Source organism: Cyclopterus lumpus, chromosome 4 (assembly GCF_009769545.1).
Source record: "Cyclopterus lumpus isolate fCycLum1 chromosome 4, fCycLum1.pri, whole genome shotgun sequence".
Classification (NCBI taxonomy): domain Eukaryota; kingdom Metazoa; phylum Chordata; class Actinopteri; order Perciformes; family Cyclopteridae; genus Cyclopterus; species Cyclopterus lumpus.
The window spans coordinates 17,966,034-17,994,028 of NC_046969.1; the positions used below are offsets into that span (position 1 = coordinate 17,966,034).

General features: G+C 39.7%; 1 protein-coding gene across 1 annotated transcript; it reads left to right on the plus strand.

Annotated features, from left to right (window-relative positions):
* Positions 1-241: 241 nt before the first annotated feature.
* usp13 (ubiquitin specific peptidase 13) lies at positions 242-27,995 on the plus strand. The gene is made up of 21 exons (XM_034531180.1): positions 242-352; positions 2,526-2,651; positions 4,921-4,981; positions 8,405-8,526; positions 9,360-9,502; positions 9,756-9,940; positions 10,382-10,479; positions 10,576-10,766; positions 11,566-11,637; positions 13,141-13,246; positions 15,148-15,273; positions 16,853-17,006; positions 17,461-17,635; positions 17,795-17,883; positions 18,496-18,618; positions 21,411-21,434; positions 21,810-21,953; positions 24,147-24,316; positions 26,638-26,827; positions 27,468-27,552; positions 27,899-27,995. The coding sequence occupies exons 1-21, from the start codon at positions 242-244 to the stop codon at positions 27,993-27,995; spliced, it is 2,592 nt and encodes an 863-aa protein (XP_034387071.1).

Below are 27,995 nucleotides of genomic sequence, written 5' to 3' on the forward strand. Positions count from 1 at the left end.
CCCCCCCCCCCCCCCCCCCCCCCCCCCCAAAGAACAACATTAGCCTTCATTAGCTTTTGCTGCCTGCGTAGCAACCAGCCTCCGCCCTCGCTGTCATTTTATTTTTATGTTTTTCCGCGTCACATCCCCCCCTGGCTTGAGGAATGTAGAGACGGAGGGCTTTAAAAATAGCATCCTCTCCTCTGACAGCGCTGCTCCGGTGGCTCCGCAGCACTGTGGTGCGAGAAGCAGGAATGCGAAGATGGCTGCAGACCTCGGAGAGCTGCTGGTCCCGTACATGCCCACCGTCAGGGTGCCCAGGACAGGAGATAGGGTTTTCAAGAGCGAGTGCGCCTTTTCCTTCGACTCCCCAGTAAGTGGCCACGCGCGCACACACGCGCGCACACACGCATACCGAGACACGAGCGGGTTGTTTGGGGAGGGTGAATGTGCGTCGCAGGCGGACTGCCACACGTGAATCTATTGTAATGTGGGGGGTGCCTGCGTGCGCGTGCGCATGTGTCTCCATGGCCACCTTCCCTGTGAACTTGAGAGAAAATACATAATTAAATGTTGTTTACATCTCAGGAGAGAGGGATGGAGTGGTTTCCCTTTGTGCAGGGAGAGGTAGCCGGTGCACTTCAGGCCGCTTCGCTTCGCCCACTAGTACACGAGCTGACACGCCTTTCTAAAGCTTTACCAGCCCAGTCAGGTGCTGTGTGTGTGTGTGTGTGTCTGTGTGTGTGTGCGTGCGTGTGTGCGCGCGTGTGTGTGTGTGCGTGAGTGAAAAAGAGTTTTCAACCACCTTGAGTTTTTTGGGGGTAATTTATAATCTATCTAAAAATGGACTTGAAGTGTGCCAGTGAAGTTTGAAATATTGATACTATGTGTCTATCATTATTTCCTCACAACAATGAATTAAAAAGGATTTTTAAAACCGAGCATTTCATAGTTTATAACAGTTGGTTTATTTTGTAAAGTTAATATTCACTACTATGTTTTTGAGACTGATCATGACTATCCATGGTAGTATTGTAAGAATCAATTTAAAGTAAGTTTCTTTGTCAATATCGACACTGTGAGGACCTTTATAGAAGTATTGTAGTTTGTCTTTATGTTATTGTATCACTAGAGTTCATTGAAAATAATGACCCATATTTGTGTTATTTTCTATTTCTTCTGTGATTAAGAAGAAGTTGTACAGCGTCAAAACATCAATATTTAGATTGATCATATATTTTTTAATCACAATTCAATGTGAAAATATACTGTTAACTCATGACATCCAACATAAAAACCTACTTTCTCGATTGAAACCGTTTTTAAAAGTGACTCAGCTGCCTGGAGTTCATCATGTTGGCCCGACGAGGGCTCGTTTATTTTTATCCTTGCACTGTTGAATCTCATATGTCACTCTGGGCCACTTAAAGGTTTATCACAGGGGTTTATAAGGTCCACACTCATTGCAAATTCAGGGTAGTTTTGAAGAGGTATTCATGATGTATTTTGTCTCTGACAGTCCACGTGTGAAAATGCAAGAGATTGTTACAACGCCTGAAGGAGGTCCCACTGTATTTATCCTGCACTTTAAAGCGCCTAGATGTGAGCTACTGGTCACATGCAGACAACATGATCATACCATTGTATCCTGTAACAGGTTTAAAGTAAAGTCATCGTAGTCAGATGTGACATGTGTGGGCCTCAGCCCTCAGGCACTAATCAGACGTTTTATGAGGAATAAGGTTACTGTGTCTTTAACCTGCAGGTTCCTCAATGCCCAAAAATCAAGGAGCTACCACTTGGTTAATGAAATACATTTTGATGTAGCTGTGTGCAACAAGATGCACATATTCTTTAGTTGAAACATCAGTAGCAGCAAAAAAAAGCAACATATCAGAGACAAATCCCATTTCTGAGACATTCTTTGGCTAAAATAATGTCTGTAATGTGATTGTGATTCTATGGATTTAGATCAAAACAGGCTTTTCAGCAGCAGGCATTTTCTGGACTAAAGTGAGATATTCTTTTCTGTGTAAGAGTGATGGGACATATTTGTGGCTGTTTGACAACATGTGAGAAAGACTGTTTGTGCAAGAAAGCCTTTTTGAATACATGCTTGTGGAGCTATTGGTACATATCTCTTCCTTGCATTTCCACTGTGCAAGCTCTGTTAAACTACCAGTAACTAGTACCAGGTAGTGTGGCCAAAGTACAGGGCATCACAATACAAATGCTGCTTTAATGTTAAATATTCTTTTGTCACAAAAGTAAAAGTAATTCGCTTATTTGATTATTACCCTTTCCTCTGTGTGTCAGATTAGACAATATTTGTGTGATATATAAAATACACTGCACGTAGTATAAAACTACCTCCCAGCTTCTCTAAAATGAGGCAATATAAAGACCAATTATAAGACCTGGAATATGGTAGATTAGATTTTCAGAGCAATGTGCGCTTTTGTTTTTAATGTGTTTAATGTGCTGCTGTGTTGATGGTTCTTCACCTCATGCTGCTGTTCATTGTAAGTGTTTGTTTTGGTCCGCAGGAGTCGGAGGGAGGCCTTTATGTGTGTATGAACACATTCCTGGGCTTTGGACGAGAACATGTGGAGAGACATTATCGCAAAACAGGGCAGAGCGTTTACATGCACCTCAAACGACATGTCAAAGAGGTACGTTTTTCACCCGCCCTGCCTTTTTACTGACTATAACAGGCAGTGTAAAGTCTTTGTTTACATTGTGCTTTTACACATCACATTTCCAAAGGGCTTTGCAATCAATAAAACAATAACACACAAAATCAGAATCCGACACCGAGCTGGAGAGACATTAAGAGAGATAACATAATACTTTATTAGTTTCAGCAACACATTCTTACAGCAACAAAGGGGATAGAGCAACAAGAGACATTAGTAAATAAAATAAATCAAGATATAATAAAAAAGTAAGTAAACAGTTAAACAAAACGTAAAATATAATAGTAGACAGACTGATAATATGATAGATATGAATCAAGAATAGAATGCAAATGCAACCATGATAAAGTGGTTACAACCAATAATATATGAACTGTGTTTTTACTCCTCAAATGTTAAACTTTGTTTCAATGGTCAGGCAGATCTCAATTGCATACAAAATATTTAATTCATACTTGACAGAGTTATGCTCAACGTATTATTACACTTTGAGAACCTCAACATGGGAACAAAATAGCATGGTGGAATTTATACATTTGTATTAGTATATAAACACTGGTTTATAACACACTACTAATGTTTCTAAATGTTTTTGTCAACAATTATAACTCCCCCATCCATAAGTGGAGGACTTATAGTTGTTAAAGTTATAATTTTGGACAAATGCTGTACATTAATGAACTGTTAAATTGTCCTGAAGGACCAGGACTGCTGATGTCATCATGCCGTTCTTTTGAACATCAGCGATTAAATTACATTGTGTGCCCTGCACATTATTTGAGCTTGAATGCCTGGTCATCAACATTTAATTGAAGAAATATGAAAATGGAACATTTTATTTAAGATATTTCTTATTTTCCCTTTCATTTGTACCAATGTGCATAGTACAGTCCTAGAAACCTCCATGAAAATGATCAAGAAAGCATTTGGAAGTTACACACCCATAAAATAAAGCATTATTACCAATATATAACAGTTAATGAAAAAGTACTTTTTGAAAAAGAAATTCGAATAGTAGTGTTCTACTGAGTGCAACACAAGAATAGAACATCATTTGTTTCTATCATTACACATGGTGGACAATTCACAAAAACATATTACAATAAAATGCAATTCAAAATCACAACCCTCCAAAAGAATATTTTAAAAGATTGTTAAATCTTTGTTGAGACTGAACCAACTCGATTTGAATTTTTGTAGGTTGTTGCGTTATATTGCCAGGCTTCTTGTCCATCCGTGTGTATAAAAAATTCACTCAACAAATAACTTTGTCTTTTTCTTTGTGGAAAATGAATGAATTAATGTGAAATCACACATCAACCCAAACAAGCCTCTTTTTTAAAAGTTGATGGTGAACAACAAACGCTGCTGCTGTGTTTTCTCACTGGCTCTAATTGCCCTCAGATAAGTTCTGCTTTGTAAAGAGCTGCTATTTCCATGCCTTGATCGGGCCTAAACAGCTGCTCACATTCTGCAGGCTCCTGTGTCTGCTGCCCCCCCCCCCCCCCCCCTATGAGTCCACTTGGTCTCAAGTGTGTCAGCATTCTCTGTCTTTCTGTCTTTCTGTCTGTCTGTCTGCCTCCTCCTCCTCCTCCTCCTCCTCCTCCTCCTCCTCTTCCTCCTCCTCCTCCCTGCTGTGTGGAAGGGAAGCAGCCACCATGATGAGATTAATAGGAAACCTGTTGGTGGCACTGAGTTGTTTTGCTGCCAGTCATTTGGCACATTCATGGTTTTAGTAGATTCACTGACAGTGTTGGTGTTTTTTTATTTATTAAGTTATTTGTTGATTCATCCATGTGACAGGGTTGAACATTTTGCTGTCAGACTGAAAATGTGTATCTATAACTCTGTTAAATATTGATACATCTATTAGAGTTTTCTGGAGAGAAAAACTATGACACACTGGGCAAAGACGCACCCAAACACATGTTGCTTGACGTAATGCAAAAGGTTTCTGTCTCAAGTCTCCAAATCAAACCGTGCGACTGAAGCAGTTTCATTTATCATTCTTTAATTTTGACCAAGCCACGGAGGGGTTTTCCCCCTCGCCTTGTAACCTGACCTGGCAACTGGAACATCCAGCATCTATTTCAAAATGACAACCATCTGCACCTTCTGTCACACCAGAGCATAAAAGCCTTTTCCAGCATTTTACATAGTGAATCATCAAAGGTGTTAAAAGATGCTTTTATTGTGATGAGGGTTCTTTGATCCAATGTAATGTCTTCCTTCCTGTTTCCCACAGAAAGCCACAGGAGCTGCAGGAGGCGCCATCCCCAGACGAAGAAATGGAAAGGTGTTTCTAGGTAAGTTACAATAGAGGCAGAGGTGAAGGAAGTACTCAGACCCTTCACTAAAAGCACCGGTGTGAAGGATTTAGGGGGATTTATTGGCAGACGTGGAATATTATATTTTCAACTATGTTTTCATTAGTGTATGATATCACCTGAAGGTAGAATTGTTGTGTTTTCGTTAGCTTAGAATGAGCCCTTCATATCTACATTGGGGGCAACGTGTCCTCTTACATGAAGTCCGCCATGTTTCACCTCCATGTTTCTACAGCAGCCCAGAACCACAGACTGTATAGAAAGAGTGGAGACCGTCAACGTGACGTCACTTATTGGTTTTAAATACGGCTTTAAAGTCTGGAGTTTGGCATTTTGGTTGTTGCCATCTTGTTTTTTTACAACCAGAAGTGACACGAGAGGGTAGATAAGTACAACCGGATAAGGTAGCCATGCCCTAAAGCACTTATATTACAGCCTTATATTACACTGTTTAATGTAATAAATTAAGTGAGAACTACATTTTCTCATAGACTTGTATTCAATCAGACTTCTTTTTACAATCAGAAGAGACGTCCCCTGCTGGCCATTATATATAATGTATGTTTAAAGAAATTCTGCGTTAGCCTCACATATTATAATCAAATACTGGCTCTAGAGAGCCTTTCACGTTTTTATGTTACCTAGAATCCACCGTAGGTTGTCTGACAAGCCTCACCACTAGGAACCAATAAATCCCACACACTGCTTCTTTTAGTAAAAGTATCAATTTCACTATTTAAAAATACTTAATTTAAAGAGAAAGATAGGCATTTAAACTGTTACTGAGGTGAAACAGAATATCCTTAAAAAATACACTAATGCATCGCTGTGTAAACAGCATTATAATGTTGTAGCTGGTCGAGGTGCAGTTACTTTATGGATACAGTTAGTTACTTTAGTCCTGAAGTTTCAAAAAAAGTAGTTGAAAAGTTATTTCAACCAAACCGTCTGAGAAGTTAAGAGGAAATGTCCATTTGGTAGAACTGCTAACAGCTCTTCTGAAATGTGACAAGGGGCTCTGAAGTAGACACTGTTTTCATAAGCCCAAAACTATGGGTGATCATTGGTTTAATCTTTAACAATGCATTGTATTTTATATTTCTCTTTTTTTAATTTAAAATCTTAATTTCAAAAGTAAATAGTAATTGTAGCTGTCAGATAAATGTAGTGGAGTACATAAAATAAGTACAAATCTTTCCCAAATATATTGGAGTAAAAGCATAAAATGTAAACGGATCTTACAAGTACATGTCATTTTCAAAATGTCATATTATCAGTTACTGTCCACCACTGGTTGGCAGCTTGACCAAATCTGGAGTTTTAATATTAAAGTAATGGTGATTTCTGTGGTCTGCTCAGAGAACCCCTCCATTACAAGCTGGTGTTATTGTTTGTTACACTGTGGTGGCCCGCCAGCTGCCCCTCCGGCCGGCCTTTACCCAAAGTGTCAGATATTTTCCATGACACCTCCTCCTGTGGTCCAAGTATAGCCGATTTATTTGTATATGTGGTTGGTAACTGTTCTAAATCAAAGCCCGGTCTCCTCCTCCTCCCCCTCTTCCTCCTCGGTGTGGGGAGGGGCGGTTGGTCGTCGACCTCTCAGCTGCCACCACCTGTCAACCTCCCTGACACACTTCAACTGCAGCTATGACGCTGCTTGGCGAGGACCAGGTGTCTCTCACCCGCCCTCCCCCACTGCTGGCCTGGCGGGGCAGGAATTCCTTCCACTCACCCTCAATGTAATTGATGTCTCTGTGTGATCATTGTCCACTGCTTGAGAGACTTACTATCCATTGCCTTTCCATGGTTGCTGTCCATGAGGTCAATCCTCTACGTAACATCTGACTCAGTCTCTCCTATAGAAATTTGTCAGGGACGATTCTCTCTGACGTCCATTTTGGATCTTTGATGTGGCAGCGGGCACATCGTATCCATCGTTATCTACATACCAGTCCAGTGAACTAATCTAGCTGGTAACCACGGACATGAAGCTAGTGGGCACAGTAACAGTGTCCGGGATAACCTATGATCCTGTTTCTCATGAGTCATTACGCGACTTTAGGCCGGAGTGGAGAACAAACAACTCTGTATGGAGAGTGACTGAAGAGAAGAGTCTCTCTCTAGATTTTCCTTTCAACAGGTTGATGTCATTTACATAAGAAAGGAAATGATGAGATGAGCAATCGGGACGTAAAAGGATCATATGGCAGGCTGCGATGAAAAACACTATAACTTAATAATGGTGAATTTCCATTATTGGGTCATTGTGAATATCTTATGACATGAGTGACTTAAAGAAGAGCCAAGCTCACTGTCATGGTGAAAATAGAATACAGGAATTATCATGTAAAAAAGAACAGTGATTGTTTGTTTGTTTTCCCACTAAAAAAGATGTTCCCCAAAATATAAGGTGTCTTTTTTGTGATGCAATGAAAATAGTGTCTTCACAAAATGTAATGTAATTCCACTATGTTTTACTGCCAAGAGTTTTTAGCATATTTTAATTATAATCAGAATATCATGAATCGCAATTTTCATATCGTCCCATGTCTATTTATGAATTTGCTGATCGACAGAGCATGTCTGTGAGGATGTATCACCTCTCTTTGTATTACTTGATAGAAAACTGCGCAGAATTTAATTATTGTCTTTATGGATTAATCTTCATTATACATTGTTTAGTTTGGCCCAAAAAAAAAAAAAAGGTCAAAATTGAGAAAAGCTAAGGATGACGTCTTCATATACGTTGTTTTGTACGACCATAAATAAGAAATAGTAAAAGCATTAATCAATTATCAAAATAGTTTTTTATTGCAATTTTCTTTTGATTGAGAAATCGACTCATTGACTAATTGTTTCAGCTCCATAGTAATTAAATGTCCGGGTTTTTGGACTGATGGTCTTCTTAGGAAAGTGTGATGATTTTAAAGACCAAACGATTAGTCGAGAAAACATCAAGCAGATGGATCAATAAGGAAAAAAGGGTTAGTTGCACCCGTTATTGTGGTAATTTAGTCTCATTATCTATAATTAATAATGAAATGAAGGTACCATAACTGCACAGACACACGTCAGAGATTCCTCAGTCCTCCTCAGCACTAACTCTATAAATTGCTGGTGAGAAGAGTGTCTGATAAATAGCTAATTATAGCTCTACATGTATTGTGTGTTAGCAAAAGAGTCATCAGCATCGTATGAAGTGATCCTGTCACTGTTGGTGATATTAATTGTTCAAGGTTTAATCTGTTTAGTCACCCTGCATCTTTAGACTATTATGGTATTGACTACAGATACGAAGTAGAAACATTAAAAAAAAAAGAACAAACTTCACTCTCAAGAGTAGAAGAGAAGAGAACAAAAAATAACAATACAGTAACATAATGTTTACTTCCTCCCCTGTAGATTTAGAGCTAAACCGTGATTTTAACGGAGAGGACTATGAATATGAAGACGAGGCCAAGCTGGTCATTTTTCCAGACCACTTCGAGATCCCCTTACCAAATATTGAGGAGTTGCCCGCTCTGGTCAGTGAGTCGGTGCTGCACGAGCTCTTGTGTGTCTTCATGCATGTCGATGGGGAGGGTGCACTCAGTGGTTCGACTGTCACTGAACAGACCGGTTGGTCCCTCTTGTCCCGAAGAGCCGCAAAGCCAGAATTCATTCTTTTGTTCAAATTTAAGTGACATTTTCGTGGTCACACATTTAATACTTTCCACTCAAGAATCTAATACTTTCTGTGGAAGCTCAGAGTTTAGCTTGTGCTTCAATCAACACTAGTAGCTGTTAGCGAACCCCAATGCTTTCTTCTGTATGGGTTTTGGTGGCAGATTTTAGAGTTTCATAGGCTACGCTTTGCCACGCAAGGATTCAGAGGATCCACTGGAAGCACATACTGTGTATATGTATATATATATATATATATATATATATATATATATATATATATATATATATATATATATATTTTGGCTTTGTGTCTCATTTCTTGCATGGAGTCCAGAGGATACATTTGTCTCCAGTTTTCCTTTTTGTTTTGTTTTGCTTGATGTGGCACAGCTTCACAATGTCTTGCATATATATTGCATGTCCACTATTGTCCTGTCTATAAACTGTTATTGATTACTTACATTTAAGGTTAGTTCATAGAAGTGTAATGTTGTAATACAAATACATTTGAATATCTAACAAATGCACTATTAGAAAGAGAGAGAGAGAGAGAGAGAGGTTCTCAATCCCCTAGGTTTTCTTTTTAAGAAGTTTTATATATCTATATATACAGTATATATTTGTGATGTGACCTGAATCACATCCAATTCCAGAAGTTGATTCTATCTCTACCGTTTCCTGTGACGTCCAGGTGACCATCGCTTGTGATGCAGTGCTCAACGCACCGTCAGCTTACAAGAAGCAGGAGCCTGAATCCTGGGACGAGGAGATCCAGGTGTCCAGACATGCCAGAAGTCTCAGACAGCTGGATAATGGGGTCAGGATCCCACCCAGGTAGGAAGACCCCAAGCCACACTGATACACCACTGTGTTATTTATACAGTTGGCCTCAAATTTCTGGGTCGACAACAATGGTTTAATTTTTCATGGTCTCCTGCATTTTCCTTTGTGCATCCAATCTGTTATCAGTTAAATGTAAATCTGATCACTTCTTCACCTCCTTGTGAGCAGAATGCAGTCATTCAGTGAGTCTTTGCATGACTGCAAGTCACAACAGTAACACAAGTCTCTGTTTCTTTGCCATCAGTGGCTGGAAGTGTCAGAAGTGCGTGATGAGAGAAAACCTGTGGTTGAACCTGACAGATGGAGCAGTGCTCTGTGGGAAGTGGTTCTTTGATGGGAGCGGAGGCAACGGCCACGCTCTGGAGCACTACAAAGAGACCAAATACCCCCTCGCTGTCAAAATAGAGACCATCACCCCAGACGGAGCAGGTCCGAGACACATGACTTGATTATCTAAACTGCAGATTTAGTACATGGTGTTAATCAGTCAGTCATTCAGTCAGTCAGTCAGTGTCCTGACGCAAAGGAAGTTCTAGTAATGTTTCTTATAATGTTTGTCACACTTTTCGGAAACAAAACGGTACAGTAGCTGTTATTGTATAATAGTGTGTTTAAATTATATAATTTGAAGATGATATACACTGACTTACCAGGTACACCTGTACAATGTAATGTTATCCAGGACATCAAACAGCCCTGCAACAAAATATTATATCTGTCATGAAGCTAATCATTTTTAGATCTTATTAACTGTGTCGGAGATGAGATTTGTGAGATTTCGGAGTGGACTTTGAATTTGAAATAAACTTGTTAATTAACATGAACAAAAGTGAGCCCATCATACTGATCGAACTGATCCTTTGCTTTTAGATGTCTACTCATTTGAGGAGGAGGAAGCTGTGCTGGACCCTCACATATCAGAACACTTGTCACACTTTGGAATTGACAAGCTACAGATGCAGAAAAAAGTATGTTGTCTATGCTTAGAAACAAACAAAACAAAATTAACTAAATGTGAGGCGTCCACAGTGAAGCCTTTACTCTGTTTCTCTCTCTTCCTGCAGACAGAGAACGGTCACCACACAGAAAATAACTCCCGGCCGCGGGTCAGTGAGTGGGAGGTGATCCAGGAGTCGGGCATGAAGCTGAAAGCGGTGTTTGGTTCTGGTTACACAGGCATCAAAAACCTGGGCAACAGCTGCTACCTCGGCACAGTGATGCAGGTCCTATTCAGCATCCCAGACTTCCAGAGGATGTGAGTACATGGTGATGAGACTTCACTTAAAGGAAAACACATCATTCATTTTGCACAGCAAGTTATCATCAATATTATTTGAGGTGTAGACTTGTATTTACATCATTCATATACTGTATACAGTAAACTGAGGGAACTGTTGCTCAGGAGGTAGAGCCACTAATCAACCCTCCCGTCCGCATGTCAAAGTGTTCTTGGGCAAGATAATGAACCCCAAACTGCTCCAGGCGGTGCAATGTGTGAGTGATTAGATTAGAACCGGATGAGCAGGTTGGCACCAGTGTGTGAATGGGTGAATGTTGACATGTGGTGTAAAGCGCGTTGAGTAGTCGGAAGACTAGAATGGCTCTTTAAGTCCATTTATCGTTTATATCATAAATGGTAATAGGCCAAATTATTTGTAACCAAACCGCAGATGCACTGGATAAAATAACCTTAATTGTTTATAATATATAATATCGTAGCGAACAGGCATCAAAAAAGAGAAACTGCAGTCACAGTTTGTACATAAAGGACCTAATATGTCCCACCTTTGTAGTAGATTTTGCAATGCTGGTTTAGTTACTTCAACGTTAAAGTAAAGTATTCTTTTTCCGTCAACTGGCTTGCTTGTAATCATTGACGGGAGTCTATAATTTGTTTGTTTGTTGATTGTCTAGGTCTGGATTAGGTATGATGGTAAATGCAGAGTTATTCAGAGTAATACTTGGTCTTTGTGTCGTCTCAGTACCACTTTGTGTGTTTCGTGTTGTCTGTGCTCGGGCTGATGTGAGCGTGTGATATATGTTTTGATCTTTAGGTATGTTGGTAATCTTCAGAGGATATTTGACTATTCACCTCTTGACCCCAGCCAGGACTTTGCCACACAAATGTAAGTGACTCCAGTGTTACATAATGCAGTGTATAATACACAAATCAAAACAAGGGACGGTGTTTTCCAACTGCTACGGTCTCTGTGGTTGAAAAAAGCTGAGATTTTGTTTTCAACAATTAACTTCAAATTTGTATTTTAGTGATTAAAATGCTTTAAATTACTATATTATGACTCAGGCAGTTATTCAAGAGGTCGAAGTCTTCTCTACAAATCTCCATACAGCTAATAAATAATACATATTTTGTTGGGCGAAAGCCTTTTTCTGGTAAATACGTGTCATGTAAGCCAGTGTGTTGCAAGAGGTCTGTCAGGTGCTGTGGTCCTGATGGAGGTCATCAGAGTCTGAGCCAGGCAGGGGATGGATATCAAGAAATGTGAAGCAACACGCGTGTCATATTCTGAGGCACATTGCCAGATAAACATGTTTATACTCATCTCTGTTTGTATTTGATAGCCTGTCGGCACAAATCGGGTAATTCACAAAGAAACAATCTGTTTCCCCTAATGCGTCGGGCCCGGATTGCTTAAATATGACCCCTCTCTTAAGTGTTAAATACATCTTCATGGACAGGTGGGAATATCCTCTATAAAAATAATATATTACTCTGTATCCTGTACCAAATATAGATGATACAGCTGTGCTTAAACAAGAAAGTACAGAAAGAGATTTAGATTATTTCTTTACAGATTTAGACTCATTTCTTGCTATAGTTGTGAAATAGAAGTTTTTTTTCACAATGGCTTTTAGATTATTTGGAAAAAAATAATACTTTTAATTGATTCTTTACCCCATTTATTACTGTGTTTGATGAGTCATATTTATTTTTGTTTAATACATCTTGGGGCATGCTGTGTTGATCTCAGTGAAGCTTTCTGGGTTGGATAAGGATAACAAAAAAAATGTGAATCTTTATTAACAGGGGTATCTTGAACTAATATGATGCAAGGCATGTGCATTCATTATCTTTAATGTCAAACATATATAGACTCCTGTGTATTAGCTGTTTCAGCATTGGGAGGATATCACAGCTGAAAGCAAGTCAATGCTCAGATACACTGCTTGAGATATTTTGCTTATTTTGTTTTCGTACTTCTAAATGTGTGTAAAACAACACAAGATTTACATTAATCTTAATATAAGCTTTTGAAGAAAGTGAAACTGAGACTGCCCCTACAGTTGATGTACGGTGAATTGTAAATACTTATGTATAAATTGTAGATAAATGATAGATACCGCGTCTCTGAATCAGAAGGATTTATGGAGAAATAGAGAATATAGCAGTAATATATTCCTGAAAAGTTTGTTACTGAGTTAAAATTCTTGTCAACATTTTGGGTTAACATGCTAGTGGACTGGTGGAACATTATCTGAAGGTTTGGGAATGTGCAAAAGACACATGTACTCTTCGCTCATGGTGTGTTATCCAAGAAATCACCCAAACTATACTAAAAGACTCACTATATATTGTAATGTTTATGCCTTTTGTTGTTGTCCGTCAGGGCTAAACTGGGACACGGACTGCTGTCAGGCCAGTACTCCAAACCACCCATGAAATCTGAGCTCATTGAACAGGTGATGAAAGAAGAAAGCAAGGTATTAAACTGGGTATGTCCAGCTCCCAAACTGGGTCCATAACTGACAGAAGCATGTTCATACTGAGTGGTAGCAAAGTGAGTCTTTTTCTTGTCTTTTCTTGTCCAAACTTTTAGGAGTGTCATGCTGTCAGTCTGTCAGTTTGACGTTTTCCCAGTTTAAACATGAAGTGTTTCTGCGTTATTAATACACCTGAGCTTTTTTGTTTGTTTTGTAATTGCGACAGCCAGGGAGACGTGGATGGAAACAAAAGGAGGATGTGATTTTTAGATACATTGTCAAGTTTTCTCGTGACCTTTTTTCCTTTCGTCTGAATATAGCTGTTGGCTGCAGTCCCACATGTGCAACTCAAATTGTTTATGAACGCACAGGCACAGCTCTAATACTGCGTTTTGTTGTTAATTCCCCACACTACTGCTTAATGTGGTGCCAAATATTAATATGGTTAATGATTGTTCTGTGCTTCATGTAATCGCTCAAGTTCTTGTTTAATTCATTTATTTTGGTATTTCTTTGTGTGTTTATGCTTTACAAATTAAATGCACATGATATGAAATAATTGCTTTTTCAAACACAAAGTACACGGCTGCCAGGAAACTAGGAGAGGAAAGCCATTAAAGCATAATGGGGCCAAGCACTTGGTCTGTAAGCCCCGGGCTTCTTTTAAGCCTTCCAGCCACAGTAATTGATAGGGCAGAGCTGTGATCCTGCACTTCCTACACATGTGATGCTGGGGTCAGGTTTGGATACATATTGACAGCTGTGAAGGGGCTTCAGTTAGCATGCTGTGGTCAGTCTGTATTAAGGAAGTATTACCCATTGCAATTATATATTCTCATTAAAATCACTTTTTAAGTTTACTCCCCTGTCGTCCCCTCCCCTGGCGTGGATACCTCTGGTGTGTGGGCCCATATGGTGTTGCAAGGGGATGTCAGCATGTGTCCACGTTGGTTTTATTCATAATGAATCGATTCTGAATATTATGTAGCTTGCCTTGTAGGAGATTAGCTTGGCCGAGCACAAAGACTGGTTGTCTGGCAGTGCTGATGGATTAAGTACATTCACTTGAGTATTGTAGGGGACAAGTTTGATTTTTAGGTCATCTACTTGTAATTTACTTGAATATCTCTATTTTATGCTACTTCCTTAATACTTCTACTCCAATACATTTTGGAGGCAAATATTATAACTTTTATTCTCCACTACATATATTTATAGAGCTGTCTTTGACAAAGTCAATTCTTAATCGACTAGCACTCATATGATTTATTAATAATCAATTAGCTGATTTAATCGACAGATCTGTACAACTGAGTTTCTCCAGGAAGAATCACACAGAACCTCCACTTGAAATCGTGTGTTTACGTTCGTGGAATTAAGTCACTCTTGAAAAAACGTATTATTTGACTTTCAAAATCTTAGTTGACGAAGACCAAAGCAGCCTATTAGTTAACAAATCGACTAAGGGAAGGCAGCCCTATTTATCTGATAACTTTAGTTACTACTAACTTTGCAGGATTAGATTATTAATGAATGTAAATCAACTAATTAATGATATTTGAGTACCCAGCAGTATATAAAGTAATTATTCGTCATTCATTGTTGATGCTGTACCTTTTCTGCATCCCTTTACTAACCTCAATATGCTATTTTACAGATTCAAAACCCTTTTCATGAGATAAAAGCAAGTGTCTTTACCGAAGCTATAAATGCCAATATGTGACACACTTCTTTTTATTGGACTGTTAATTCTCCTGTCCATAGCCTGGTAATGGCAAGCCACACGAAGATGCTTTCAATGTGTATCTGTAATATTCACCACTGGTCCGCTCTGCTGTCTGATACTTATCTCTGAGACATGTCGGTGGTCATGCACAGTCTGTGTGTGTGACGCCCAAATGTTGTCATTCCAGCACCAGCAGAAAGGCGTCCCTCCTCGAATGTTGAAGGCTCTGGTCAGCAGGGGACACCCAGAGTTTTCCTCTAACAGGCAGCAAGACGCCCACGAGTTCCTCCTGCACGTAATCAACGTGGTGGAGGTGAGTGAAGTTAAATATAAAAAATATAAAAAATGTGCAATGATCATAAATTAGCAGAAACCACAGCCGGTAGATTGTTTATGTGGAGAGGTCACATTGGTATGTATGTGAAATCATGGGATTAACATTCATACCTACGTGTTGCTTTATAAGAAGCTGTTGAGTTTATAAAACAATAAAATATATATAACATTTTGCTGACTTCCGATTTACAGAATTATTTTCCTAAAATGCATGGATGCGTGTATGCATGTTTATGTGTATGACAATATTTGTTATTGCTAGTTTTTGGTTGATTATTGGGGAAAATAATTCACAGTATTAGCAAGTCAGCTCATATCAGCAGATGAATTTTTAACTATGACTTCCAAGGGAACATTTACTATGACTCGTGTTATGAATATCATCAACATTTAAATTATATATGTGTGTATATATATATATATATATTTGACCCCTGATACACATGGACAGGCAGCTGATTGGGAGGAGAGGGTCTGATTGTGACTAAACACAGCTCACTGTCTCTTTGGTTGGTACGTACACATGGGGTCTTCTGACGTGTCTCTCTCAACCTGGATATATATAGCTCGGTGCTATCTGTTCCACAGCGAGGCCAGATAATGCCTCCTATTCTGCCTCAGCCTGATGCGTGCCCTGACCCGGACCCGACACTTCCTCCACTTCATATTGTGAAGTTCAGCAACATACTAACACACTAAGATTAGCCACACCCTAATGTCTACATATTTGTAGAAGAGAGCTCCATGACTGTCTTACCCTCTTTTAGTCCACTTGGTTGCCTCTGCTGCTGTCTTCAAACTAGACACATAGTTAGTTATCCAGACATAGTTAGTGTGACTAAAGCCACCCACCACCATCAGCAACATTTGTCTCTGTCTATGTCCGGCTGCATACTTGACCTGAGTAAAATTATAACTTGTGTACTTCTATTACCTCTGAGAATAGAAGGGCTTGGTTGCAAAAAAATTGTGTGAAGGCACGATGCTGTCCTTCATCACAGTCTTCAAATAAACACAGTGTACACTTCAGTGACCCCTGTTCATGAGCAGTGAGGTGACACAGAGCCACTCAGTGATGATGATTAATGTGCCTGTGATTCTGAATTGATGTAACACACTCAGTTATGGAGTACAACAATTAGTTGAGGTCGGATCCTAATTTAAAGAGTGTAATCTACAATTTAAATGACTGTATTAAGAGATGTGGGTCAAACAGTTGGGTTGAAGTTATGCCAGGAGACCATAATGGACCACAGCAAAGAATAGATTCATAGATAGAGTTGCTTTTGAAACCTCAGGCTGTCATGTGTCACAGAAGCTTCACGTGTTCATGGTTCATGTGAAGCTTCTGCACGACTCTGCAGACATACAGTTTATTTAAATAACAATAGTTGTTTGACTTGGAACTTAGAAAGTCATTTCAAGTCATACCAAGACACTCTTTCTTCAATAATTAAAAAAAAGAAGCGCATTATCAAACTAAAGCGTGCCTAATCTCATGAACAATGTTGTGTTGATATTCAGCCTCATCCTCCCGATACGTTGTTGTCTTACAGAGGAACAGCGCAGGCTCAGAGAATCCAAGCGACGTCTTCCGCTTCCTGGTGGAGGAGCGAGTTCAGTGCTGCCAGACACGTCGGGTTCGTTACAGTCAACGGGTGGACTACTGCATCCAGCTGCCAGCTCCCATTGAGGCGGCCACCAATCGAGGTAAAAGGAGCCCCCGTATGCACACACACATACACACAAAAGGATCTGCTGCAGCAGCAAGCCACAGCTGCCTCCGGTCGATAGAGCTGCACGCCGCTGGGACCAGGTGGCACCAGCCGCTGGGGAATCAGCAGGTTCTTCTCTGAAAGGGCAGAGAAGGTCCTTGTGTGCCAGACTGAAGGCTGTGTAGCGACGGAGGACATGTTTGTCTCTACAAGTGACTGCCTATGGTCTTGTTTAATTACTTTAAATACATGTGACCATAGTAAAGGTGATCGTCTTTGTCTGATGCAGCCATCTTGAACACCTTTTATTGATATTAAAATGCAACTTCAAGGGCCATCCCCTTGATTTGACTCAAATCAAAATGTTGAAATATAGAATATTATGGTGTTTTGCTGATGTTGACACTTTGTGCAGCTCAAAGTGTTTGTCTTTATTGTCATTCTACCAGAGGAGCTGCTGGCATATGAGACCAAGCGGAGGGATGCTGAGGAGAACATGCGGGCTCCTCCAGAGCCGGTGAGAGCCCGGATCCCCTTCACCGCCTGCCTGCAGGCCTTCACAGAGCCAGAAAACGTTCCCGACTTCTGGAGCTCAGCGCTGCAAGCCAAGTCAGCTGCAGTGAAGTAAGCAACGGTCCACCTGTTCTTGGGGCCCTGAATCAGTGTTTTTTCATCACCTCACATCTTTAAATTAAAACTCTATTAATATTGTATTCCTACAATTTGACTTCCTCTATTTTAAATCCCCTTTTTTTCAAAACATGTTGTTATTTCCTTCTGCAGAACTTCCCGTTTCGCCTCCTTCCCAGAGTATCTGGTTTTGCAGATCAAGAAATTCACATTCGGGGTTGACTGGGTGCCAAAGAAACTAGGTAACTATCTGTTCCCCTTTCACATCTTTCACTGGCCTCCACCAATGTTGTGACTCAGGTATTATAAGTATTTGTAGTGTTGTAAATGTCCAGCAGAGGGCACCATCAAACAGCAATTTACAAAGTGAAACTACAATTTTGACTCCAAAATTCCCTAAATTAAAATGAGTGTCTGAAATTGCAGAAACTCTCAGGGTGCTCTCATCGCATTGCTAACATAATCAAGGGTTTCATCAAGTGTGATTTACACAAACAGCTAGTAAGAACCTCTCACTTCTTTTGTGATCAAGTTTTTCTTAAATATGTTTTCACTCCTCAGTGGAATATGTGAGAGGTGTTAAAAAATAAGTGCACGCACCACCAAAATAAAATTAAATAAAAGATCAAACGCCCTATTGATAAAAGAACAATTGATAAATGTGTGCAATGAGAAAAGATTTAAAAAGGGTACAAAAAAAAAAAAATGTAAATACTGCTTTGGACTCTCCCATTGTAAGTGTATGGACTAAGACACTTTTAGAACCATGTCTTCAGGAGACTTGTAGCAAACACTCTGGTCACCGTGAATGTCACTGCATTCCTCAGTGAAGTTTTATATGTGTTCCTGTATAGATTTGGCCATTGATGTTCCAGACTTTCTGGATCTGAGCCGGCTGCGGGCTATTGGGCTGCAGGCGAGTGAAGAGGAGCTGCCTGACCTCCTGCCTCCCATCGTACTAGCTGAAGACACCAGAGGTACTGAACAAGTCAATGTTATGCACCTGTGTGTGTGTGTGTGTTAAGATACATGTAAATACAGTTGGGACAACTTCATTAAAAGTAGGATAATGTAAATTACATGTTTTTCCCTTTTTTATCTGACATTTTGTTCTTTTTTAATTTCTACTGCATATTTGCAAATAGAAATTAGTGCCAACAGTTGTTTTAGATATTCAGATATATTCCCCTGTTTTTAGATCACAGTGCTCCATTTTTCTAACCCAGAATTCACAGAGAAGGATCCCCTAGTCACAAGCTGCCATGACTCACCTACAGTGTCCTAAAGGGATATATTTGCATTTGTGCGTGACTACTTGGGTAAAAAAAAGTTAAACAGTGCTCTTAACTACTGGAGGTGTTTTTGGCCCTTCATGTTCAGTTTTACAGTCCTTTTATTCATTTTAAATGGCATTGTTTTCTCCGGGCAACAGATTTGAATTTTTTGTACCCAGCTAGCCAAACACTCAAATGATATACATGAGTATACTGAATATTAAAAACTCTTTCAATATATGAGACAGCATACAGTATATCAGATTGTTCCCAATAAAGTGGAATACAGTGTTGCTTTGAGAACTAACTCAGATGTATGTTGTCCTGAAGCTGCTACCTAACATCCTTTTCAGGAGGTGTAAGGCGATTTTTGTGACAGAGACAAACGATCCGTGAAATTGTCTCTAATATGATGTTCTGCTCAAAGCCACCCAGGTTTTCTCTTCAGGGCATATTGAATGGAGTCCCACGGGAAAGGCATGCTCAATCAATTACTGAAAAGTTGTTGTGTTCACAGTGTGGCTAAGCTTAACAAGTTATAATGATTTTATTAGATCCCCTTGTAATGCACTCCCCTGGGCTCTGGGAATAGAAAGTTAGCGAGTGCGTTTTGGAGCCCAAACGGTATTGTTGTTACTTTTCGTGAAATTTTGTTGCGTCAGCCTGTTCGATGCTTAGTGGTATTTCTAGCATGACATACAGTGTACTTGCACCTCTTTTGTCTGCCTATCTTCCCAAAGGCCAAAACTACACCAACCCTCCTTTTGTTTGCCTTTCTTTGTCTCCTCTGTGATTGTGATTCTCATCCCTTCTTCCGTTGTTTGCAAAGTTCAGCTACATCAAGTTATCAGTGTCCTCCTTAATATTTTAGCAGGCGTGAAGGCACAGTGTGTTCTGTGCCATCTCAAGCTCCAAACACCAACACAAAAAGGGTTCCAGTGCAAAGACACAGGAACATCAGCAAGCAGCCTTTGCATCACACATCAACAGACTTGGGAGGGTTATTTTCTGAGACAGAATCGAAACAAAACTCCATGGACAAAACTGAAGTCTGAACTTGTTTGCCTTGATATTTTAGGAGTGAATGTTATGTGCTGTACCTGCTGCTATCTCAGACCTCCAAACACATGAAATTGGCTTCTTGGAGGAGTGCATCTACATAAAACTCTTCAAACTGTCACATATATTGTTCTGTCTTTGAGCTGAAACTGCCTCGCTGAGGCAGCATTGCATATCTACGTCTGACAGCAGCAACCAATGCAGCAATCATAGAGGCCCACAGTACAACCAGTGCATAAAATATGTGTAAATGTTGTCTGGATGTCGTAAATTAGAGGTGGTAGAGTTGTTTTTATCTTTTATTTTGTCTCTTGTTGACTTCCATCAGAGCTTCTCTTCCTCTAGACGGAGAGGTTAAAACAAGTATGAGTGTGTAAATCATCTGGAAATGATGTGATAAAAAAAAGAAGCATTTTCTGATGGATTTTATATTATGGGTTTTGCAAATTAACCACTGGCCCATTATCCCCTAGCTGGCTTCAGCAGTGATTAATCACTGGCTACTCTTCTGTAGGCGTCAGTGCTTCCTATTGATTACACAGTACAGCCCAAATGTGTTTCCCTTTATGCTGCTTGAACCACATTATTTCTCATGGGTCCGTGTATCACCCATTCACTCAATTATTCCAGGCCATTAAGGAAATGGAAGACAAATATGTGTCATGGCTTTTTGTGATTCTATTTTCTTTTTCTAAAAGACAAAATAAACAATTAAAAGCTGCTCACACTTGTTTAGATATTGATTTGTTGTTTTGGTTTCCTTGCAAATCTGATTGTCTCCTTTAAGATTAAAGTGGAAAACGTAGTCATTTTACAATTTCAAATACCCAATGTGTGTTTAAAATTAACCATGATATGTTTTTTTTGCAGGCAGCACTTTAAACAAAAGAATAAACAATAAAACAAAAGCTGCAAACGACTAAACCTCTGACAAAAGGATGAAAACAAAAAGAGTAAAAGAAGAATTAAAATTATTTTAATACAAACATGAATTGCTCAAGTGGAGATGCAGTGCTTGCCAATAGTTGGGGCAATCTGCTCAACAGCTTAGCCTGAGCCTATCTTGCATCTGACTTTGTCTATAAAGGGACATCCCTGATATGATTGCACAACAGCGGCCCTTGTGACCAAGAGTGGCAATTATGGTAAATGTTAAAACATAGTGTAACAACACCACAAGAACAGATCAGTCATCATACCGGCGAACTGATTCCGCAGTGTCCATTTTACAGAAATATCTACAGCAGCGTATTATTTAACCAACATTTTGGAATATTCTCTAGGTTTAGTTGATATTATCTGTAGCTTAATTAACATTATTGTCAGTGAAAGTTCTCCAAACCACATAAATACAAAATAAAATACACAAAAGCAGTGATAGTGTGCGATCTCATTGTGCGGCGTCCTGACATATGTTTCTTCTCCTCTCATTTCAGATAATTCCATGAGCTCCGTAGACTGTGAGTATTTAATTTCTCTTAGATCTCAGTTATTCAGCACTATCTATATGAAAAAGTTCTAGCCATGGAAAATGTATTTTGGACACTAAGCAATGATTAATGCTATGTAGCTAAACCTATGACCATGTATGCTTGAGCAGGTGCTGCAGCTGCTCTTTACTTTCTCACAAACTTTTTCACGTGGCTCTGCTTGTTGATAAATCATCCCTCAATAAAGACGTGCCCAGAGCGGATTCTCCTGTGGTCTCTTGGTCTAATGAGGCCCAAGGAGACAGCCACCACAGATCTGTTTGGTTGTCTAAATTGTGAGGTTACAGGTGGTGTTGAATCAGCAACTGCTATGTTTGTAGTTATTGATGTCGGTCGTATTCACAGCTCCAGAAATAGACGAGGCGGCAGTAATGCAGCTGGCAGAGATGGGCTTCCCGCTGGAGGCCTGTAGGAAGGCGGTCTACTACACAGGCAACATGGGCCCCGAGATGGCCTTCAACTGGATCATAGCTCACATGGAGGAGCCCGGTAAGGGAACATCACGGTATTCAAATGGAACATAAATATGAAGAGATCAACAGACACACATTATTATATATTTTACTAAAGGAATGACGGTATAAGCAAAAGCAAGAACAAAAATGTGCACAATTTTGTCATAGTTTGTTCAATACAATAAACCTACATGCCAGCAATGTCACAAAGGTTGTAACTGTACAGTATATCTGGCTCCAGTTAGAGAGCTATTCTGAGCCGAGATCTAAAATATTGCAGTCAGAGTATTCAGTTTAAACCTGAAAAATATTTTTCCCTCCTCACCTTCAAAAAAGTCCAATCATTTATTTAATTCATGAAAAGTAATGTCCACATTTATTGTACAGGTCTAATGATCAAAAATAGTCAAGACCAGAAAATAGTCAAGACCAGAAATAGGGCGTGGGGGAGAGGGTGTTAAGTGAGCATTGAGGGTTAAAGGAGCAACCGTAACCCAAAAATACTGGTGACAAATAATGAGACCAGCAGCTGCACTGAAGGAGACATATAGTTCTCCAACCATTGCAATAAGCTGAGTCTGAGTCTTTTCTGCAAAAGACTTTGCTTATACAGACCTGCCAACAATATTTCTGCAGCGAGTACACAAAGCCGAGGCCAGTTTATTTGTGTGGGACGTTTTGAGCACAAAGGTATTTAATTCAAAGGGACACATCACATCTCCAGTTCTTCCATTACAGTTAACTTGTTTTTGCAAGTGTCAGACTTTGCATCCCTTTGTGTACTGCAAGTGTTAATTGCCGTGTGAGTGTGTGTGTGTGTGTGTGTGTGTGTGTGTGTGTCATCTTCACCAGAAACTTTGTTGGGGCTGACTTTGTATCTTGTATAGCCTTTTAAGTGTAGAGACGGTCCCCTGAGGCATTGACTCGTATCACTTTTATTTCCCTGGTTGGCTGTGAAGGGCTCTCTACAGGGGAGAGAAATTAGAGCAGCCTGTTGGTTTTTAAATGGCCTAATGCATCTGCAAAAAGTGCTGCATTCAGGCTTAATAACCTCAGTAAAACGGTCTGTCCCTGCCTGCTGCACAAAGGTTACCTCTACTTCTTCCTCCCCCACATTAGTTTGGTTCCTAACGTTACTTTGAATTCTTTATTTTTTTTTAGAGCTAAACTTTTCACTTAATCATTTTTAGATAAATATCTTTTTGACTGAGGTGAACCTTGAGTGCTGCATTTACAACAATAGACCAATGACACCTTCTTATAAGAGGTTCATTTCCACAGCACTGTGCAGGCAAGGTGACTCAATTCTTTATTTATTGTAATTATCTTTATAGGAAGTTGGGAATTTGGTAGAAAATTAAATTGAGCCTTTTCGAACGAGGCCAGAGTTCAGTAAACTGCATGAATGTTCTTAATAAAGGCGCTGATGAGATCTAAACACAGATTGATTAATATAATAACCAATTTAGAAGAACTGTCTCTTAACGTGCAAACATGAGCTGTTAAGTTTTGCCTTTAATTTCTTCTGCAAGACAGTCTTCTTCTTGTCGCATAAAAACAACTGTATTATGGGTAATCAAAAGGCCACGAGGCCACGAGAGGGAGGCTGAGATAGACACGGGAGTGGGAGATAAGTGGTACGCATTTTCATTTATGGCAAGGGTGGTAATGAAAGCTCTGTTTTTGACCAACAGTCGAGTGATTACAGCCAGAGTGTCCTTGTTCCCGGATTGAGGGTCACTTCACTTTCACTTGAATCTGTTGAAAGAGCGCAAAGCATTGAAGTTCACTCATAAATTAGTAAATGCATTTCATGCAGAGGTTATAAATCTGCATAAGTAGTTTCCAGCGTTCAGATGCAGAGCATGTTTCCTGAATGGATTTAAATGTATGCAGTGGTCCCCCTGTAAGCATTCTTCTGGTCGTTAATATCAGAGATCTGTGCTTCACCCTTCAAGATGTTTTTATCACCAATCGTTAACCCAAATGTTACAAATAAATGTTTTACTTGTTTAATAAAACAGCAATAGCACTACTTTCTTCATGAAACTAGGCCTTTGTACTCACAGTGTTCAAAGTCTAACTTTTGTCAACACAACAAACAGCAAATATATGTCTAGAATCTGCTAACTTTGACCGCCGGCACGAATATATTCATAGATTGGGTTAAATATAAATGGAGAGCTACAGCATCTCATTATTATTCTCTCCATCCCTATTTTCTCAGACTTTGCAGAACCTCTCACTCTGCCCTCCATGGTGGATCCTGGCCCCTCCACCAGCGACAGCCCCGTGGGCGCCGCCCTGCTGAGCAACTCGCCCCCCGAGGAGAGCATCGCCATCCTCACTTCAATGGGCTTCCCCCGTGCTCACAGCATCCAGGCCCTCAAAGCCACGGTCAGTCTTCTGCCCACTCTGTTCATGTTTACACTTTGTTACAATAATAAATGACTTTTGTTCTCATTAGTTGGCAGCTAGACTTCTTTTCAAGGGATCTCTTTTCTTCTAATTATTTGTTTCTGCTAGCCAATTCAAATGAGTCCTAATCTCCAACATACGTTATATTGAGTAGGTTGTTTATTGTTTATGACACTTCGGGTCGAATTCTTCTCCTGTGACTAAAATCCTCTGCTGCTATTGTGGTAACAATGATTTGTTTTGAATGAGCAGAAAAGGAAGGGTAGCTAGGGTGCAGTGATGGTCACCATGACTAGCAAAGGAATCAGCACCACTTCCAGAAAGCAGACTTCTGTACACACCGAGTTGTTGTTGTTTTGTTCAATTAATTCGCACATCCTTGTTTTTGTCATGAGTACTTTCACACCTGACGTGAAATTTACGCAGTGAAAAAACTGGAACAATGTTGATTTTTTTCCCCCATGGCATCACGATATATCATGGGATAAAGGCATCACGATATATCATGGGATAAAGACATCAACCAATCGTATTGTGCAGAACGGACACATTTAAAATGTACACTATATTGTACAACAACACCAAGACGGCAAACTTTATTACTCCTTTTTACAATAAAAGCATCATAACAATGCCTGCATTTTTACCAGAGGGAGTTTAAATTCACTAATTTTGAACAAAATGAAACTCAATCAAATAGGTTACAGTAGCTTAGGTTACACAACAATGTACCTCAGACAGACTTCCAGACGCTGCTCTGGATCAATAGGATCCCGGTAATTGGTCCTCGGCCTGCGCAAATCTATTCAAACCTTTCATTAAAAAAGAGTGGCAACTGTTGCAAATTGGTATCGCTGTCGGTATAAATAGTTTAGATGCAAAATATTAGCTGCAGAGTATCTGTATTTTCGTGTTGTTTATTCGTCATGCCCCAGGTGGTTAAGGCCTTTAGTCTCGGACTCACAGAGACAATGAATAGTTACATGGAAGGAATAAATACATCTGAGGAAGTGCAATAACACCACGGCAATGACCACCTGACACCACAGAAAAAGGAAGAGTGTCCTAGTGAGGTAGTTCATGACAAAGCAGGAGGTTGGCATGAATTGAGGTGTTGTTTGAAAACAGAGCAAAAAGAGGGGGAGATGATGAAACCCTGTCACGCATAAATGGACTTGGCTGGCCTACTTGTTTGCTTTACAGACTGCAAATTGAATAGGTCCTCACAGGTCAGAGTGATTAAAGATGTCTTCTCTACATGGTGTTTACAAAGGTCCTAGCAGCATATGGACACTAATGCAGCCTGAACGGGATCTGCCTCAAAGACATGTCGAGCCATTTTATCACCACATCTTACAAATAAATTCATTTAAAATAACGCAAAGTAGAAAATAATTGATTTGTTTTGTGGGTGTGAATCAAAGGGAATGCAGCTGTAGCAAATTAATTTTCTTTTCTTTTGAAATGGGCCCTGATTCTCTGATTTCATGTTTCATATTTCAAACTGCCCCCTCAGCAAAAATAGCACAGCAGACTGTTATTAAGGCACAAAAATAGACGGCAGGCTTCCTTGTTTATCATCCTTGATTCCACCAACCTCCCTGCCATCCATGATGCTGTTGAAGTGAAAAAAAACCCATATATTCCTCATGAGGGGGATGTAGGTGTGAAGCAAAGAGAGGTCTTATGGCCTGGTTTATTATTACTCTAGAATTAGGAGGAGGAACTTTTTTTCCACCTGTGACTTGACTGGGAGCAGCAAAAACACAGACGGCTTTATTAGCCAATCAAGACAGACATTCTCCAGGAATCACACCTCTATTTTGGATTAAAAGCAAACATCCTCAGGGGGGATTTAGCACAGCTGCCACCTCTCCAATAAATGATGTTCAGCAGTGCCTAGTTTTTTCGACGAGCTACTTAAAGATACAAGAAAGGAAGAAAACAAGATAGAACATGAACATTTCTTATCCTCAGCCTAGATTTTGTGCTCACATGTTTTGTTTCTGTATGGCCATATGTTTTCTATGTGCCAACATTTCCCGTTACAACTAGTATTTATTCAAAGAAAGTGCTGCTTCAGTCATATTATGCACCAGTTTATGCGCAGCAGAGGATTTTCCCAGGAAAATACACGAGGACACCTCATACAGCAAATGTGACGGTTGTCTTCACTGGCAAAACATCTAAACACCTTAAATTTATAAATATCAAAATGTTCCCTCAATATTGACACATTAGAGACATTTTGGTTTTGAATTACAAGGAACTTATGCTGTAAACCTAAAACGTGCTTTCAGAACAATAACCTGGAACGAGCACTCGACTGGATCTTCACCCATCCGGAGGAGGAGGAGAGTGACGCTCTCTCAGACATGGCTGACACGGAGCCAAATGACAACGCTTTCTCCAACGCCAACTCGCACAGCGACTCCACGCTGTCTCCAGACCGAGACGTGTCGGGTCCGCGGGTCAAAGACGGACCGGGACGTGAGTGACTCTGCATAATCTCATTGATTGCAGCTGTTGTTAATTTATTTAGTTATTGATCCTTATCTAAAGTTCATCAAGTAATGAGTTGATTTGACTTTTACCATTTAATCTAATTTCACCATGACATTATGTACTTTCAAAGCTTCAAATAATTATTGACACTGATACGCAGTGTCCTGTGGTGCTGCTGGGTTCTGACCAACCACAGGCACAAAACGTGATTCAGGATCTTTGTCATTCTTAACCATGCTCACGAAGAAAATATGCACAACGTATTCATGCATCTACATACTTGCACACAAATAATGTTCAAACAAAGCGACTGAAAAATCATAAAATCCCATTAGCAATGCAGACGTTCTGGCTTTTCACCATTTTTATTTTTATTGTCTACACTATTCACAGAAGCATAAAGGTGTTTTCATCAGCAACGGCCCTTTTATCTGACTGTGTTCACCTGTGTAGAGGCTTGAAAGAGTCTTTTAAAGCTTGTGTGTATGCAGAGTAAAGCCTGGTGTTTACATGTCCTACCGAAGCTGTTAATTTAAACAGGCTATGTAAAAGAAAGTTTCGTATTAAGATATTTAGTATTCATGAAACACTTCGGTGTTCTCTGACTTTGTGTTCCCCTTTTCAGGTTATGAGCTCTTTGCTTTCATCAGTCACATGGGAGCATCCACAATGTCTGGACATTATGTTTGTCACATCAAAAAGGAGGGAAGGTGAGTTGCACACTTTATTTTTATTTAGTTTATTGTGGGACAGAATTGAGAGAATATTAATTATCCCTTATCATGAATTCCCAGTCGGTCACTAAAATGGCTGTTTTTTCATGATCTAACCTGTAAATACATTTTCCAAAAATAATTTGATTTTTTATTGGTTTAGGTTTTGCCACCAGACGTCTGAAAGTAAATTATTAAAAATCCCAGGGACAGCCTATTTTTTTGACTGAGTGGAAAGAATAAATTGACCATTTCCTTTAATAACAGTCATTTTGGAAATAAGTGACACTTTGAAAGCATTTCCGAAGGTATTTTCCCACAAATGTCCTTTTTGTCCCTGTAGGTGGGTGATCTACAACGACCACAAAGTGTGTTTGTCAGAAAGGCCTCCAAAAGACTTGGGCTACATCTACTTTTACCATCGACTATCTAGCAGCTAA

Excerpts from the sequence above, each read along its gene's own strand:
- usp13 (XM_034531180.1), top strand. The coding sequence starts at position 242 with ATGGCTGCAGACCTCGGAGAGCTGCTGGTCCCGTACATGCCCACCGTC. Across the intron at positions 9,941-10,381 it reads CATCACCCCAGACGGAGCAG|ATGTCTACTCATTTGAGGAG; the intron begins GTCCGAGACACA and ends CTTTGCTTTTAG. Across the intron at positions 10,480-10,575 it reads AGCTACAGATGCAGAAAAAA|ACAGAGAACGGTCACCACAC; the intron begins GTATGTTGTCTA and ends CTCTTCCTGCAG.